This window comes from Pristiophorus japonicus, chromosome 2 (assembly GCF_044704955.1).
Source record: "Pristiophorus japonicus isolate sPriJap1 chromosome 2, sPriJap1.hap1, whole genome shotgun sequence".
In the NCBI taxonomy this organism is placed as follows: domain Eukaryota; kingdom Metazoa; phylum Chordata; class Chondrichthyes; family Pristiophoridae; genus Pristiophorus; species Pristiophorus japonicus.
The window spans coordinates 146,434,079-146,453,421 of NC_091978.1; the positions used below are offsets into that span (position 1 = coordinate 146,434,079).

Genomic DNA, 19,343 nt, shown 5'->3' on the forward strand with positions numbered 1-19,343 from the left:
TGGCAGATGAAGTATAATAAGGATAAATGTGAGGTTATCCACTTTGGGGGCAAAAACACGAAGGCAGAATATTATCTGAATGGCGGCAGATTAGGAAAAGGGGAGGTGTAACGAGACCTGGGTGTCATGGTATATCAGTCATTGAAAGTTGGCATGCAGGTACAACAGGCGGTGAACAATACAAATGGTATGTTGGCCTTCATAGCTAGGGGTTTTGAGTATAAGAGCAGGGAGGTCTTACTGCAGCTGTACAGGGCCTTGGTGAGGCTTCACCTGGAATATTGTGTTCAGTTTTAGAAACATAGAAACATAGAAAATAGATGCAGGAGTAGGCCATTCAGCCCTTCTAGCCTGCACCGCCATTCAATGAGTTCATGGCTGAACATGCAACTTCAGTACCCCCTTCCTGCTTTCTCGCCATATCCCTTGATCCCCCGAGTAGTAAGGACTTCATCTAACTCCCTTTTGAATATATTTAGTGAATTGGCCTCAACTACTTTCTGTGGTGGAGAATTCCACAGGTTCACCACTCTCTGGGTGAAGAAGTTTCTCCACATCTCGGTCCTAAATGGCTTACCCCTTATCCTTAGACTGTGACCCCTGGTTCTGGACTTCCCCAACATTGGGAACATTCTTCCTGCATCTAACCTGTCTAAACCCATCAGAATTTTAAACATTTCTATGAGGTCCTCTCTCATTCTTCTGAACTCCAGTGAATACAAGCCCAGTTGATCCAGTCTTTCTTGATAGGTCAGTCCCACCATCCCGGGAATCAGTCTGGTGAATCTTCACTGCACTCCCTCAATAGCAAGAATGTCCTTCCTCAAGTTAGGAGGCCAAAACTGTACACAATACTCCAGGTGTGGCTTCACCAAGGCCCTGTACAACTGTAGCAACACCTCCCTGCCCTTGTATTCACATCCCCTCGCTATGAAGGCCAACATGCCATTTGCTTTCTTAACCGCCTGCTGTACCTGCATGCCAACCTTCAATGACTGATGTACCATGACACACAGGTCTCGTTGCACCTCCCCTTTTCCTAATCTGTCACCATTCAGATAATAGTCTGTCTCTCTGTGAGGCTGCAGAGCGACTTGGATAGGTTAGGTGAATGGGCAAATGCATGGCAGATGAAGTATAATGTGGATAAATGTGAGGTTATCCACTTTGGTGGTAAAAACAGAGAGACAGATATTATCTGAATGGTGACAGATTAGGAAAAGGGGAGGTGCAAAGAGACCTGGGTGTCATGGTACATCAGTCATTGAAGGTTGGCATGCAGGTGCAGCAGGCGGTTAAGAAAGCAAATGGCATGTTGGCCTTCATAGCAAGGGGATTTGAGTACAGGGGCAGGGAGGTGTTGCTACAGTTGTACAGGGCATTGGTGAGGCCACACCTGGAGTATTGCGTACAGTTTTGGTCTCCTAACCTGAGGAAGGACATTCTTGCTATTGAGGGAGTGCAGCGAAGGTTCACCAGACTGATTCCCGGGATGGCGGGACTGACCTATCAAGAAAGACTGGATCAACTGGGCTTGTATTCACTGGAGTTCAGAAGAATGAGAGGGGACCTCATAGAAACATTTAAAATTCTGACGGGGTTAGACAGGTTAGATGCAGGAAGAATGTTCCCAATGTTGGGGAAGTCCAGAACCAGAGGTCACAGTCTAAGGATAAGGGGTAAGCCATTTAGGACCGAGATGCAGAGGAACTTCTTCACCCAGAGAGTGGTGAACCTGTGGAATTCTCTACCACAGAAAGTTGTTGAGGCCAATTCACTAAATATATTCAAAAAGGAGTTAGATGAGGTCCTTACTACTAGGGGGATCAAGGGGTATGGCAAGAAAGCAGGAATGGGGTACTGAAGTTGAATGTTCAGCCATGAACTCATTGAATGGCGGTGCAGGCTAGAAGGGCCGAATGGCCTACTCCTGCACCTATTTTCTATGTTTCTATGTTTCTATGTTTCTGTTTTTACCACCAAAGTGGATAACCTCACATTTATCCACATTATAGTTCATCTGCCATGCATTTGCCCATTCACCTAACCTATCCAAGTCACTCTGCAGCCTCATAGCATCCTCCTCGCAGCTCACACTGCCACCCAACTTAGTGTCATCCGCAAATTTGGAGATACTACATTTAATCCCCTCGTCTAAATCATTAATATACAATGTAAACAGCTGGGGCCCCAGCACAGAACCTTGCGGTACCCCACTAATCACTGCCTGCCATTCTGAAAAGTACCCATTTACTCCTACTCTTTGCTTCCCGTCTGACAACCAGTTCTCAATCCATGTCAGCACCCTACCCGCAATCCCATGTGCTTTAACTTTGCACATTAATCTCTTGTGTGGGATCTCTTGTTTTTGTCTCCTAATCTGAGGAAGCACTTTCTTGCTATTGAGGGAGTGCAGCGAAGGTCCACCAGACTGATTCCTGGGATGGCTGGACTGGCATATGAGGAGAGACTGGATCGACTGGGCCTGTATTCACTGAAGTTTAGAAGGATGAGAGGGGATCTCATAGAAACATATAAAATTCTGATGGGACTGGACAGGTTAGATGCAGGAAGAATGTTCCCGATGTTGGGGAAGTCCAGAACCAGGGGACACAGTCTAAGGATAAGTGGTAAGCCATTTAGGACTGAGGTGAGGAGAAACTTATTCACTCAGAGAGTTGTTAACCTGTGGAATTCTCTACCGCAGAGAGTTGTTGATGCCAGTTCGTTAGATATATTCAAGAGGGAGTTAGATATGGCCCTTACGGCTAACGGGATCAAGGGGTATGGAGAGAAAGCAGGAAAGGGGTACTGAGGTGAAGATCAGCCATGATCTTATTGAATGATGATGCAGGCTCGAAGGGCTGAATGGCCTACTCCTGCACCTATTTTCTATGTTTCTATGTTTCTAGTCTAAAATGCTCTGTCCAATTCAACATATTGACACCAAAATCTAGTTAAACGATGGATTGACCTGAGAGTTTCTCACTGAAATTAAGCAGCATCGATGCCAGCATGTCTTTGGACTAGTTATGACCTCCATCTCTGGATAGCATATTAACGTTTCAAATCACCACTAGCCTCGCTCTCTGCTGCTAGCTTATTGTTACAAAAATTCAGAATTTAATATTACAGAAATATGTTTAACTGCATCAGAACTGGACTTTTCTTCAAAGACAAAATGCTACCCCTCCCACCCGGCTATAAAAAAAAGTTCCTTTTACGCGAGTCCCAATGGCTCGTGTATGCAACCGTGCACACTCTGCTAAGCGATTCACTATGGCTGCTGGTGCTTCTAAACATCAGGATTCCATGAACTCCATGGGAACCTGTCTGACAGACATGCCACTCCTGCTAGCACCCCTAACTTACTTCAACCATAGCACTCTGTTGTGTAGCATAGTTTACCAGTGCAGTGCTGTTGAAGAGTATTGGGTCGTCCCTTCAGCCAGGGATAGGCGTGGCGAGCATCGGGTCAGGCTCACAGCCTGCAGGATGCACTGGGAGGGCGAGGAGCTACTGCACATGCGAGCAGACTCCACTGCGCATGCGCGCAGCTGCTGGCACTGTTTTCGGTGCAGGGCTGTAGCTCCGCCCCCCCCCCGCCACTGCTTTTGCCATGACATGCCAAGGCCTACGACGATCCACGGAGCTGGTAGAATACTGAGGAAAATTTTCGGCCCTGTTTTTGGAGTATAAAGTCGGCGCACCTCAGGCAAGTGCGCCGTTTTAACCGGAGGGCCAAATTTTAGCCCTCTGTAACTGGCTTTCGGTTGCTGACATTTGCTCTGTTATCCTCCCTCACATTTTAAGATTACATTATTGTCTATGCTTGGGTTTTTTCTCACTTTCTCCAGTGCTTGTTTGTTCTTGTCACACCTCAACAAATAATCTGATTTCTTGTACACACAGCAACAAAATGGATGCAGGCTCATTCGTAAGCTCCATGGCTCTGAAATTCCACAGGGATTCTCCTGGTTGCCTGCCAAAACTTTGGTGGGAGTCCAGCAGAACACCCTCAGAAACAGCACAAATGGCTGATAATGTTTGTTTGCATAATTTCTCTGGGGTTTCGCCGGTCTTCCACTGAAGCTATGGCAGAAGAATTTCAGAACTCAAAGGAAGCGGTTAAAAACGCATACGGGATCCTGGGCTTCATAAATAGAGGTATAGAGTTCAAAAACAAGGAAGTTATGATGAACCATTATAAAACAGTCCAATTCTGGGCACTGCACTTTAGGAAGGATGTGAAGGTCTTATATAAGGAGCAGAAAAGATTTACAAGAATGGTTTCAGAGATGAGGGACTTCAGTTATGTGGAGAAGCTGGGGTTGTTTTCCTTAGAGCAGAGAAGATTGAAAGGAGATTTGAAAGAGGTGTTCAGAATCATGGGGGGGTCTAGACAGAGTAGATAGAGAGAAACTGTTCCCATTGGCGGAAGATCGAGAACCAGAGGACATAGATTTAAGGTGATTGGCAGAAGAACCAAAGGCAACATGAGGGAGAAAAAATTAAGTAGCGAGTGATTAGGGTCTGGAATGCGCTGCCTGAGAGGGTGGTGGAGGCAGATTCAATCGTGGCTTTCAAAAGGGAATTAATAAGTACCTGAAGGAAAAACATTTGCAGAGCTACTGGAAAAGTGCAGGGGAATGGAACTAGTTTAAGTGCTCTTGCAGAGAGCCGACACAGGCTCAACAGGCTAAATGGCCTCCTTCTGTGCTGTCAGAATTCTATGATTCTATGACTCCACTTACATGACTTTGCTCACCTGAGTGCTCTTTAAATCAATGGATGGAAAATCAAACAATATCCCTTTTGATCCTTCCAGCTTGGTTTTCCTCTATTTGCTGCCTATCGGTGTTCCAAAATGCCAAGGAACATTTAGAGCTACAATGAAGCTCAATGTAGCTTAAATGTAGCTCAAGAAACAACTCATTCTTAACCTAGTTACTAATTATTAGCCACGCAACAAAATTAATGTCCACGAGGGGAATGAATGAACAAGAATGTAAAATCATTGACAAAGCACTTTAAAATAGATTTTTTGAAAGATTGGTTATAAAATAAGTTTTCTACATAAGATTTGGAAAAGCATAATTCAATCAAGCAGAGTCAGCATGGTTTTATGAAAGGGAAATCATGTTTGACAAATTTGCTGGAGTTCTTTGAGGATGTAATGAGCAGCGTGGATAAGGGGAAACCAGTGGATGTGGTGTATTTGGATTTCCAGAAGGCATTTGACAAGGTGCCACATAAGAGGTTACTGCACAAGATAAAAGCTCACGGGATTGGGGGTAATATATTACTATGGATAGAGGATTGGCTAAATAACAGAAAACAGAGAGTCGTGATAAGCGGGTTTTTTCCAGTTGGCAAACAGTGACTAGTGGGGTACCGCAGGGTTTGGTGCTGCTTCCTCAACTATTTACAATCTATATTAATGACTTGGATGAAGGGACTGAGTGTAATGGAGCCAAGTTTGCTGATGATACAAAGATGGGTGGGAAAGCAAATTGTGAGGATGACACAAAAAATCTGCAAAGGAATATAGACAGGCTAAGTGAGTGGGCAAAAATTTGGCAGATGGAGTATAATGTGGGAAAATGTGAGGTTATCCACTTTGGCAGAAATAATAGAAAAGCAAATTATATTTTAAATGGAGAAAAATTGCAAAGTGCTGCAGTACAGAGAGACCTGGGGGTCCTTGTGCATGAAACACAAAAAGTTAATCTGCAGGTACAGCAAGTAATCAAGAAGGCAAATGGATCGTTGGCCTTTATTGCAAGGGGATTAGAGTATAAAAGCAGAAAAGTCCTGCTACAACTATACAGGGTATTGGTGAGGCCACACCTGGAGTATTGCATTCAGTTTTGGTCTCCGTATTTAAGGAAGGATCAGCATCATAGGCGGTCTCTCGGATGAGGATGACTTGCTTTCACGAGTTCACGGGTGTTTCGATGAAGGACCCGATGTTCCAGTCCTGAACTCCAATTGAGGGGGTGGAAGATGCCTGTGTGTGAATTTTTTTAATGTGTGGTGAGCGTTGCACACCAACCACCACACGGGCTCGAGAGAGTTAGGTCTTGGTCCAGTGGCAAGGATTAACCACGACGACTGGAGACCTGCTCTGCTGCACGGACCTAGCGCGTACACATATCGCAGTGTGGGCTGGCCCCTGCTGCCCCTGGGCCCCCGCCTCTTCTGGGCCCCGTACCCTCATCTGTCGCAACTCCGCCATGATCTCTCACCGTTCCTCCGCCATAAACATTCACCGCATCTCATCACAAATACTCGCCACTCATCCGCCCACCTTCTCATTCCTCTGTACTTGAGCCCTGCCGAAATTCCTGCCCATGCTCCAAAACAGCGACCAGGGTTTTGATGACGTCATCCGTTGCCCATCTCAAAATCGTCGCACACTTGGAGCAGCTCGCGCTGGAGGTTGAAGTGGTATGCTCCAGCTCTTTTATAGCCCGACCTGCGAAAGTGTTCTCTCGCAGATCAGGGGGCTACAATGTACCAGGCCTGCCGCTCCAGGAAGGAAGGATATACTTGCATTGGAGGCTGTTCAGAGAAGGTTCACTAGGTTGATTCTGGAGATGGGGGGGTTGACTTATGAAAATTGGTTGAGTAGGTTGGGCCTATACTCATTCAGAAGAACGAGAGGTGATCTTTCTGAAACATATGATAATGAGGGGGGTTCGACAAGGTGGATGCAGGGAGGATATTTCCACTCATAGGGGAAAATAAAACTAGGGGACATAGTCTTAGAATAAGGGGCCACCCATTTAAAACTGAGATGAGGAGAAATTTCTTCTCTCAGAGGGTTGTGAATCTATGGAATTCTCTGCCCCAGAGAGCTGTGGAGTCTGGATCATTGAATATATTTTGAGGCGGATATACTCAAATTTTTGAGCGATCAGGGAGTAAAGGGTTATGGGAAGCGTGCAGGGAAGTGGAGCCGAGCCCATGATCAGATCAGCCATGATCTTATTAAATGGTGGAGTAGGCTCGAGGGGCCAAATGGCCTACTCCTGCTCCTATTTCTTATGTTCTTATTATGAATACAGTCCACTCTTGATAATTCAGTTATTTTTTAATTCTAAAAATGTTGAATTATCCAATAATTTAAATTGATAAATATCATTGCAATAACACAACAAAGTGGGAATTTAGTGTTTTGCAAATTAAGTTACCAGATGGTTTGAATTAAATGTCTTTGAGTTACAAGGAGTAGACTGTCAACCCTTTCTGGTAATTTTGTGTTGCATTCTTCAAACTCACCTCAGTATCATTTTTATCCTTCCCCACCCCATTTTTCCTCTCTTGTCATTATTTCTCAGGACAGCCCACTGATGTTGCAGTCTGACAGAAATGTAACCGTGAATGCTCGCAATAACCTTGGACAGATTACCGGGCAGCTGACAGTTGGTGAGTTTGCTACTCTGTGATTGTACATTTCGGCTGGAATCACTTTATCTGTCAGCTAATCAAATGACATACTTCTTGTACCAGTGGTTGCAGATTAATGCTAGTACGTATTACAGTCTCAAGTCTCATCACATTTATAGTAAAGCATGTCCACAGTGATACTGATCTAGAATTTTTTAAAACACCAAAATAGTTTATCTCCTTTCAATTTAAGTTATTTCAGCTTTTGATCCTCTCCTTTTCTAGATGCATACTACTAGAATTCATTTCAAATAATTCATGATATTATGTAATTGAAAGATGTCTGTTTATCAGACTGCATTTTCAGAACCACCAGCTTAATAATTCTCACAGCATGTTCATCCACTAGATTTATAATATGATGCCCATTTTCTCTTGAACATCCTCTCAGTACAATGAAATTAACTCGAACATCTGGCACTTAAGTAGATGTTTGACAGAAGATCAAGATTTCATATTGTGCATGTTGCTGCTGATTCTTAGTGAGTGAATTCATTCTTTAAAGGGCCTGTCTCTTCAATCTTCGAATGGCTTATATTTAAGTGAGTAAAGTGAATTCTTTCTTCTTTGTTCACTTCAATTCTGGTGTAAATACACAACAATATGTCAAACAGGCTGAAACTAACATCAGGATACTGCTGAATTGTGGAATGAGGAGCTGTGAAGGAATTATGTGGTTTGCACAGAAAAAGATAGAATTGCTTGAGAACTTTTTCTCTGAATTTTAATTTGTGTGCACTATTCGATTTTGAGATAAAAACAGAAAATGCTGGAAATACTCAGCAGGTCAGGCAGCATCTGTGGAGAGAGAAACAGAGTTAACATTTCTGGTCGATGACCTTTCATCAGAACTGGAAAAAGTTAGAGATGTAACAGATTTTAAATAAGTGCAGGGGCAGGGAAAGCAGAGCGGGGAGGAAAGAACAAATTCTTTCTGTGATAGGGTGATTAAATGACAAAAGGTATGATTGTATAAAGCAAAAGGAGATGATAATTCTGAGAAATGGACAGTATTTCATATTAAAATGACTCGTCTACAACTTAACACTATGGAATAAACTCCCCTGGTAGCTCAGTTGATCAAATAGTCTGTAGTTGAGTCATACAAAACCAAAAGGCCCCAGATTTGATTTTTGGTGTATGCGAGCTCGCTGACCTCGGCCAGGAGGCAGTCAGGTGCTACTATTGACCTTGGTGCTCCTTGGCTAAGGAGAGAAAAATCCTTAGTGATCACTATGTAGTGATCTGCTGGAAAGTGCATGTGGGCATTTTAACCCCCCAAAAAATGGGTGGGTTTGGGTCAGGTGGGAAGTTAAAGTGTTAAAAGTATGAATCCGGACCTGAACCCCACATCCAACCCGCCCACTTCCGATTTTAACGGAGGCGGACGGGGAGGGGGGAACAGGGGGGGGCAGGCATCTAACCCTTTCCCAGGAGGTGTGTCGCCCAATTTAAATATTATTATGAGTTAGTTTAGTTTTAATCTCTATTTTAAATTTAAATCTGGCTGGTCGGGTTTTGCAGGCCACATGAAACCCACCAGCTAAAATAAGACGAGGACTGCTGGATTCAGTAGGTAAGTGCCTTTACACTTACCTCCTAGATCCAGTGACTCTGCTTAGCCCATCCCCCATGATCAGAAATCCCCCACAAGGCTTCCCACCCCCGATCTGCTACTCATGGCCCCCTGTCCAATCTGTTGCTCATCCAGCCCCACCCCCATGCTCCTCCAGCCCTCTGATGCCCATCCGGCCTCCACGCGATCCCTTCTTCCCTCCTCAGGCCTACCTGCTTGCAGCCAACCAGTCTCTCAACCTGGCTGGTTGTGGATGAGAAACAGAGGTTTCCCTTGCCAATCTGGCCCTGCCGTTAGATGTGGCAGGACTTGTGGGAACTTGACCTCTTTGCCCCTTCGCTCCCAACCCGCCTTCACCATTAAAATTCAGGCCTATATGTGTGAATGTCTGGTGAGATAAGGTGTGACTCAGCTGTGGTTTCCTTCCCAAGCCAAAATAAACAAAAACCGAACTGTGAAACAAAACACTTTTCGGCTTTGTTTTTCAATCTCAAGCTTTCCCACGACGTACACTAGTGAACATTTCCTAAATCTGTTTTCAACACCTTCATGCTGTTCCATGCTATTGCCAGTTGTCATCTCATGAAATAACCAAGTTATGTAGCTCAAATTGAAAGCATACAATAAGGATCTGAGCCATAGAATGGTAGATGTTTTTCAATCATCTCTTCCATATGTGCCAATGAATACATCCTTCAGGGTCAGATGGAATAGTGCAACTGAATCAAATGCGAGCTCAAGGTTCGGTCAAATATCAGTGTTTACATAGGATTACATCGGATATACGTCACAGAAACAGGTAATTCAGCCCAACTAGTCCATGCTGGCATTTATGCTCCTTTTGAGCCGCCTCCTGCCTTTCCTCACCTAACTCTATCAGCTCTCTATCCTTCTCCCTTATATGCTTATCTAGCCTCCCCGTAAATGCATCTATAATATTCGCTTCAACCACTCCTTGTGGTAGCAAGCTCCACATTCTCACCACTCTCTGGGTAAAGAAGTTACTTCTGAATTCCCTATTTGATTTCTTAGTGACTAATCTTATATTGATTGCCTCTAGTTTTGCTCTTCCCCCTACTCTATCAAAACCTTTCATAATTTTAAAGACCTCTATTAGGTCACCCCTCAGCCTTCTCTTTTCAAGAGAAAGTAGACTCAGCCTGTTCATCCTTTGCTGATAGGTAAAACTTCTAATTTCTGGTATCATCCTTGTAAATCTTTTTTGCACATTCTCCAGTGCCTCTATATCCTTTTAAGAATATGTTGACCAGAATTGTACATAGTACTCCAAGTGTGGTCTAACCCAAACTTCGACACAAGTTTAGCATAACTTCTCTGCTTTTCAATTCTATCCCTCTAGAAATAAATCCTAGTGCTTGGTTTGCTTTTTTATGGCCTTATGTAGCTACTTTTAGTGATTTTGTGTATTTGTACCCAGAGATCACATTGCTGTGTCAGCTTTGGCTCAGTGGGTAGCACTCTCACCTCTGAGTTAGAAGGTTGTGGGTTCCAGTCCCACTCCAGGGACTTGAGCACAGAAATCTAGGCAGATACTCCAGTGCAGTGCTGAGGGAGAGCTGCGCTGTTGGACGTGCCATCTTTCAGATGAGATGTTAAACCGAGTCCCCGTCCGCTCGCTCAAGTGGACGTAAAAGATCCCATTGTGCTATTTTGAAGAAGAGCAGGGGAGTTAACCCCAGTGTCCTGGCCAATATTTATTCCTCAATCAACATAACAAAAACAGATTACATGGCTGTTTGTAAGAGCTTCCTTGTGTGCTATTTGGCTGCTGCGTTTCCTACATTGCAACAGTGACTACACTTCAAAAGTACTTCATTGGCTGTAAAGCACTTTGAGACGTCTGGTGGTCATAAAAGGCACTATATAAATCCAAATCTTTCTTTCTTCTACTCCTTTTAGATTCTTATTTTCCAAGTAATATGTGACCTCCCTATTTTTCTTACCAAAATGTAATACATTACATTTATCTGTGTTGAAATTCATTTCCCAATTATATGCCCATTCTGCAAGTTTATTAATGTCTTCCTGTAATTTGTTGCAGTCCTCCTCAGTATTGACTATCCCTTCCAATTTGGTGTCATCCGCAAATTTAGAAATTGTGCTTTTGATTCCAAAGCCTAATATAAACTATGAACAACAGTGGTTCCAGCACTGATCCTTGTGGAACACCACTACCCACCTTCTGCCACTCTGAATAGCTACCCTTTACCCCAACTCTCTGCTTATATATTTAAGAAGGGGGATAGAACATGTCCAGGGAATTATAGACCAGTCAGCTTAACATTGGTGGTAAGAAAAATAATGGAATCCCTACTAAAGGAGAAAATAGAAGAACATCTAGAAACAAAAAGTACAATAATGAATATTCAGCATGGATTTCAAAAGAGAAAATCTTGCTTGACCAATCTTGTTGAATTTTTTGAAGAGGTAACAGAGAGAGTAGACAATGGTAATTCAATGGATGTAATTTATCTAGAATTTCAAAAGGCCTTCAATAAGGTAACCTATTAATAGACTAATAGACTGGAGTCATACCTAGCACAAAGGAAGATAGTTGTAGTTGTTGAAGGCCAATCATCACAGCCCCAGGACATCACTGCAGGAGTTCCTCAGGGCTTTGTCCTTGACCCAACCATCTCAGCTGCTTCATCAATGACCTTCTCTGCATCATAACTTCAGAACTGGGGTTGTTTGCTGATGATTGCACAGTTTTCAGTTCCATTCACAACTCCTCAGATAAGGTAGTAGTCCATGCTCGAATGCAGCAAGACCTGGATGACACTCAGGCATGGGCAGATAAGTGGCATGTAATATTCGCGCCACCACAAGTGACAGACGATGACTATCTCCAACAAGCGAGAGTATAACCACCGCTGCTTGACATTCAATGGCATTACCATCACTGAACCTCACACTCAGAAAAGTGAAACTAAACTGGACCAGCCACATAAATAATGTGGCTACAAGAGCAGGTCAGAGGCTGGGTATTCTGCAACGAGTGTCTCAACTCCTAACTCCTAATTTTCCACCATCTACAAGGCACAAGTCAGGCGTGTGATGGAATACTCTCCACTTGCCTGGCTGAGTGCAGCTCCAACAACACTCAAGAAACTTGACACCAAGGACAAAGCAGCCTGCTTGATGGCACCCCATTCACCACTTTAAACATTCACTCCCTCCACCACCAACGCACTGTGGCTGTAGTGTGTACCATCTACAAGATGCACTGCAGCAACTCACCAAGGCTTCTTTGGCAACACCTCCCAAACCCGCAACCTCTACCGCCTAGAAGGACAAGGGCATCAGGTGCATGGGAACAGCATCACCTGCAAGTTCCCCTCCAAGTCACACACCATCCTGACTTGTAAATATATCACCGTTCCTTCATCATCGCTGGGTCAAAATCCTGGAACTCCCTCCCTAACAGCACTGTGGGAGTAGCTTCACCATAAGGACTGCAGCGGTTCAAGAAAGCAGCTCACCACCACCTTCTCAAGTGCAATTAGGGATGGGCAATAAATGCTGGCTTTTCAAGTGACACCCACATCCCAGGAATGAATTTAAAAAAAGACAGTTATCCATCAGCACAGATCCGAGTCTCATTTTAACTTTTGACGCTAGTGTAAATGGGTTGATAGTGGATCAGCCGACCGTTATACACCTCTCTTGATTTGAATTTCCATATTGGTAGAGATCGGATAGCACGGCCTGCCAGAACAAACTGGGTGCAGGGAATGCTCCCTTGTTTGTTACAGATATGCCTGAGATCCAATTGAAAGGGGGCCACTGGCCCCATTTAAATACGACCGTGAGCTGCGGATGCCTATTTAAGTGGATATAAATTTTGTACCACTGCAACATCGTCAGGGGCCCTCAGGTAGGTCTTGGGTGGGAGAAGTGATCGGAGGAGCTGAGCAGGGACAGGTGATGGTCTTTGAGACTGCTGTGGAGCTGGGAGGAGCACTCCTGCTTCTGCATGCTCCTCATTCAGCTAAGAATTTTTTAATAAATGGATTTTTATGGTGTCAGCTTCCAGCAATTCCTTCAAGGACCATTGGTTTGACTGCATCTAAACTCTAGACCTGGTTATCCTGAATGCGGCCGGCCCAACACCAGCTGTGTTCAGGACAGCCTAATTCTGGAAGGCTTCCTAAAATGGATGTTAGACCCCTCATAAACACAAGCTAAGAGCCTAACTCCTGTTTTAGGCAGCTGGTAGGGATGTCTGAACATTCCAATATGGGACATACTGATTACAGGCATTTTGGGGACATAGAATTGTGAAATTGTATTTGTTTTCCCCTCCAGAAAATGGGTGCAAGGAGGCTCAATTTCTAGACCATTGATTTCAATGAAAATGAAAATTAGGCAAGGTGTACACAAGCGCCTGATCTGACACAGCCTGTTTTATACTATCGCCAAAAGTTAAAATTAGCCCCAAGGTAACAACAATATGAGAGATAGCCATTCACCATCACAGACATAAGACAACAACAGCAAGAGAAATAGCATCCATTAACACTGAGAGAGAAACAAAAGGCAAACGTAATTAATTGCACAGAAGGTAAAGTTATAGAAAAAGTTATAGCAAATATAGGACCAGAAATTGCAGTCGGAGGCTTCCGACCACAAAAAAATCTGAAAGTACCTGGTGGTCCCGCTCCAACGTAGACTTCGGGCCGAGGCCGAGCATCAGCACTTCCTGGGATCACGTGAGCCTGGATCACCAATTACACTGTAGTATTCTCATTCATAGTAAGGGGAACTCGGAGCTCCCCTTACTATGAATGGGGGAACCCCTAAAAACAAAGGAAACGCACACATAAATACAAAGAACACATCACTTTTAAAAAAAGTAATAGAAATTACATTAAATTCAGGGGGCAAAATTGCTCTCCGCCCCAAATGGAGCGGATAATTCGAATAAACCACAGGCCAGCGAATAGAGGGAAATTGCCCACTTTTGCTTGGCTAATTCGTAGTGGCGGTGTTTGGGGGCGGAAGTGCTTTTGGAGCGGGACGGAAAGCCGGTGATGTCATGTGCGCCGATGGACATGCCACAATGCCTTGACGCGTCAAAATGACCCTCCCCTTCACTTAAAGGGCAGGGCCGCTATGGTGGTGCAAGTGGGCCACCAGGGAGAGCTTCGGTTGGGCCAGGGAATGGGTGCCGGGCTGCCTGTTGGCCCGTGACGCCATTTTCTGGCCGACTTCAGAGTCAGCCGACAAGTGAAATAAAATGACGGCCGCAGCAGTGTGCCCGCCGGTTTAAGGGCGGACGTGCGCCCAGCCACTGGCAGCTTCCCACCGGGAAAAGCTGTCAAAGACACCGTGCGGCAGCGGCGGCCGCGCTCTCGCGGGGCAATTTCTCTCACAGAGTAGAAAGGGGTCAGCGCGTGCCCGAAGGGGTGGGCACACCGGGCGAGAAGAAACGCATTTCCACCGCCCCTAACTCGGGGGGGAATTTCTGATGGGTTGGCCTTAGAGGCGGTAATGGACCTTAAAGAGGGGAAAAATATATTATTGGGAAATTTAAAAAGAAAAGTTTTAATGGCGTTAAACATAAACTTACCTTGATATGGGGCAGGGTTTTTAATATAAAAATAAGTAAGAAAATTTATATTTTCTATCTTTTAAAACTCTTAGGCTGGTAAAAGCAGGTCTTATGTCTGCTTTTACTAGGTATAAGAGTTTCAAGGATATGCCTTGGGCAAGAGTTGGGCAAATAACCCAAATCTCCACCCACAAAGGTCCTTCGGGTATAGGCACGTGCGCACATGTGCGCACAATTTACGGCCCATAATATTTCAAGGTTAAGGGCTGGATTTTTGGTTGTATTGCACTTCTGTTTGTGTCCCAGAGGGGCAGTAACAGGTATCGAAATGCTTACCGCCCGAGCGGCCAACTTCCAGCGCCCTGCCGGGAAATTCGGTGCCGGTTTTGCGGCGGCACAAAACGCTACCGCCTCGCTCTGTAAGTTCATTCAGATTATGACGTCAGTCGTCGTGCAACATCCCGCTCGCACACCAGTCGCTAAATTAGGTGGTAACGCTGCATTTAACATCTGCCCCAAGTCACGACTGAAAAATCAGGTGGTCCCACGGCCGAGTCGGCATTATTTGCAGCGTGTTGAACGTGAGGGAGGAGGATCCTAAATCGGAGGACACATTGAGTGCAACGTTTGCGCAGAGCATGCTACGTGGACCTCAGACTTTAAAGCGGCAGATTTATCTGCCATTACAGGTTCCTTACAATTTCAGTGAAATAATTTAATGGGGGCATTACTAGTTCGCCAGCATTCCTACTCCATGCTCTTGTTAGGCGGCGTCAAGGTAGAAGGGCTGTTGGCCATGTCGGGCCATGGATGAGGAGAGGCCAAAGATGTCTTGACAGGAGGCCTTAACCCCCACAGGTTTGCAGTCAGCAACGCTCATACCGCCAGCTCTCTGAGGAGCAGTGTGTGAGATGGCTGTGCTTCTGAAAGGAAGTGCTGACAGCGATATGCCATCTCCTACAGGCAGACCTGCAGCCTTACATTGGCACCAGGACTGCATTGCCTGTTGCAGTGAAGGTGACTGTGGGGTTGACCATCTATGCCTCCGGCTCCTTCCAGGCTGCAGCAGGGGACCTATGCAGTGTCTCTCAATAAGCTGCACATCATTGCATTCGCCACATCACAAAGGCTCTCTACGCCCGCGAATGGACTTCATAATGTTCCCAATGATCAGGGAGAGCCAGAATGAGCAGGCACTTGGCTTTGGCAGGAGTGTGGGCTTCCCGAGGATTCAAGGAGCCATTGACTGCACACACCTGGCCTTGCGAGCACCATTCCACAATGCAGAGGTATTCAGAAACCAAAAGGGATACTGTGATATCATAAATGAACAGACTATAAGATGGCTCTACAGAAAACTCGTCAGGTGACCTGGTCACATGATCCTTTTATTATTGTACAGCAGCAACTGCATTACCACAGTAGTCCAAAGGTGGAGCTCTATATTTCAGATACCACTCTCTAAACGTGCAGCTGGTGTATGACCTCAGTAGTGCATCCTCACAGTGAATGCCCACTAACTAGGGAGCGCACATGATGCTTTCATCTTGAGTGAGAGCACTCTGTCATGATTGTTTCGGCCACATGGGAAGGGCGCGGCTAGCTGCTCAGGGACAAAGAAGATGGACTAGCCACCTGGCTAATCACCCCCTCTGCAACCCCACCACAGAAGCAGAGCATCGCTATAATGCGAACCATGGGGCCACCTGCAACATCATCAAACAGACAAAAGGGGTGCTGAAGCAACATTTCCAATGCCTGGACTGCTCTGGAGGCAGCCGTCAACAGGTGTCGGAATTAATTGTGGTCCATGAGGAGTCAGGCATTGCCAGTGGGGATTGCACCCCCACCTCAGGAGGAAGAGGATGAGGCCTTGAATCGCCATCCACGGCAGGAAGAACACCATCCACAGAGGAGACAGTGTCGTGATGCTGCCGGACCAAGAGCCGCACGTCATTGACTCATAATGGATCGGCTCTCTTGAATGGAGGAAGCTGAGGGATGCAGCTAATACTGAGATCATCTTCATTAAACTCTACAATGATATACAAGACGCCAATGCAAAACAGTCAAAGTAACATTTTACTAACGACCCCAACATCGTCGCCTCCACCAACAGAACCAAACCTCCCCGTGCCCCAGCATGTAACAAAACAAAACACAACAAGCTCACTGCAGTGCAACAATTGTAATTACATATTTACAGCCATTATCTACATTGGAAGAACATGATCCCATGGTGGTCAAAGTCGAAAATCGGACTTTACCTGACATTTCCCCCCCACCCTCCCTCACCATCTCCTCCCTCCTACACCTAGTGCTCCTCCTCAATGTGGCCTCAGTCCCTATAGCAAGGCTGCTTGAGGGCTTATGTGTGTGTGGGACAAGCACTCCAAATGGCCAACCAGGCTGCCCTGGACCAGCTCTGGGCCTTGAAGGCCCGGCTGCGGAAACCGATAGCTCGAGTGTAGACCACGGGTTGGTGCAAAGGCAGAGGGGCAGTGTTGGGAGCTGGAATGCTGTCATCTTGAGGAAGGGCAGCGCCTTCCATTTCCAGGGGCCCACTGCCACTCACACGGGGCAGAGTGTCAGCATCTGGAGCACAATATGTGAGGACACATTGCTGGCCTGCTCGGACTGTGGGAAAGAGAGAGAGAATTGCAGCAGTCAGTGATTGCATGGCATTACACTGAGACTGACTCAGAGCACACTGAGCCTGAAATGCAGCATTCTGCAAGTTCATGCAGCAATCACTGACAGCATCACATCACAAGGTTCTTGCGTAACTTGGGCCCGTGATGTGATTGCTGCTTCCACGTCAACCATGGCACGCGCAATCCTCCCTGGGATGCCACTATCACTCGTTGAGCCCATCTCCTTCTATGAATGGGCAAGGATGTGCTTGTGGGCTCTTGAGAGGCACGGGCAATGCTTGAGGCGGCCTCTGCCACACTCACAGCAAGTGCGTCGATGCTCTGCAGGACCCTATCCAATGTACCCATGAGGTCATGGTGCATTTGCGTGGTCTTCCTGGGCAGAGCCAACAAGTCCAGCTCCAGGTCTGCCTGTCTCTCAGCGGGACCTAGGCCGACTCACCCTCTGGTGAGCTGGCCACCGAGTTTACCCTCCCACTGGGCGTTGGTGTAGGCCACTGGGGCCAGGAGCCTCAGAGTGCCTCAAACCCCACAAAAACAGCCTCGTCCACCGATCTGATGTCCCCACTTACTGGGACTGATGGCATCTCCCACTCAGTGAGCACACTGTTGTCCCCTCCCTCATCATCTCCCCCGTCCCCAGATGTGGATGGCTCAGGGGCAGGCTACTGCACTTCTGGCTGGTCATCTGCAAGCACAAAGCAATAGACGTGTGGTTAGCAGCAGGTGAGGGGGCAGGGAGATAAGAGGAAGGTGGCATTGGACATCTATATGTAAAGGGGGTAGGCCACTTGATATCAGGGGTCAAGGAGCTCACATAAATCGCAAACACCATTCACATACCATCACTACCCACAGGGGGCTCTGCCTTGCTGGACGCCACTGCAAGAACTGTGGTGCCCATGAGGGCCAACACTCGCTGCTCCACCACAATGAGGTCCTGAAGATCAGGCTCCCCACCTCCGGTACATTGCTGCTCCCGCCGATTTTGCACCAATTTCGCCTACAATAAGATCAAGAAGAAGGTGTGAGTGAGTTTGCAGCTCATCGTGTGGCACAAGTGCCTCCCATAGTAGATTAGCTGCTACTGTCTGGAAGTGTCAAGATTTGTATAATAATCTGCGTGGCTGCACAGTAAGCAGGTGGGAAGGCTGGGAGGAAGTGAGAACCAGCTAGGATTGTGACTCAGGGTGACGTTTGCCCAACACATATCCAGAGTCAAAGGGTAGTGCGAGGAGGGGTGAGAATGAATAGGGGACCAGAGGGTCCGCGATGCCTGAATGCGCAGGGCATGGCTGGTGAAATGAGCCTCCAGTTTTCAGCGAGCTTTACCAACCCACACCATGGCCTGGAACACATAGAGAAGGGGCAGCTCTGCCAAAGACGTTACATTGTGTGAGACAGTGATGCTGCAACTATGGCAGTGGTGCATAAATGTAAAGGATACTCACCTCATGAGGTCTGAAACTTTTTGCAATATTGGGTGGCAGTTCTAAGCACTGCCACCTCTTGTGTAATCTCACTCGAAATCCTCCTAAAGACACTTGGCAGGGGCCTACTTCCTGCAGCAAGATGTAAGGTGGGCCACCTCCTCTCAATGGTCTGTATTAGTGCCTCAGCGGCCATGGCAGAGAAGTGGGCATGCTCTCTGGTGTCCTTCCTGCTACACCATTTTTCCCACTCTGAAGTGGACAGGTGAATCTGCGCATGCACAAAATTATATTGCCGCGTCCTAACCTTTCATCTGGCTTCTGGAACTAAAGCACTCCTCTTCGCATGCGCGAGAAAAGAAGTTTTGTTTGCATGGTAATTTTCAGTTGGGCGGCCAAGCTCATGTGTGTAACGCCTGATTTAGCATCCCCGATCATTCTCACTGAATTTCCAGTAAATTTTCCAGACGGAGACGCAAACTTTTATAGGGCGCTAAATTTAACGCCCCACCGCCATTAGCCCCCTAAGAAGCCTGCATCCGAAAATCCAGTCCGAAGAATTTCATGAAGCCAAGTGTAGTTTTCTGTTTTCTGTTTTGAAGGGCTTTTGGATTTCTACAGTATAAGTACTGAAAATTCTGGGAAGCAGGATTAAT

The 19,343-nt window shown here is 46.1% G+C and overlaps 1 protein-coding gene across 2 annotated transcripts in view; it reads left to right on the forward strand.

The window, feature by feature from the left end:
- The window catches only part of LOC139232499 (zeta-sarcoglycan), an 817,822-nt gene that overhangs the window by 533,199 nt on the left and 265,280 nt on the right, over nt 1-19,343 (forward strand). For both annotated transcript variants that reach the window (XM_070862812.1, XM_070862822.1), the window contains exon 3: nt 7,344-7,431. In XM_070862812.1, the coding sequence (XP_070718913.1) occupies nt 7,344-7,431 (88 nt within the window). The remainder of the gene's footprint in view (nt 1-7,343; nt 7,432-19,343) is intronic.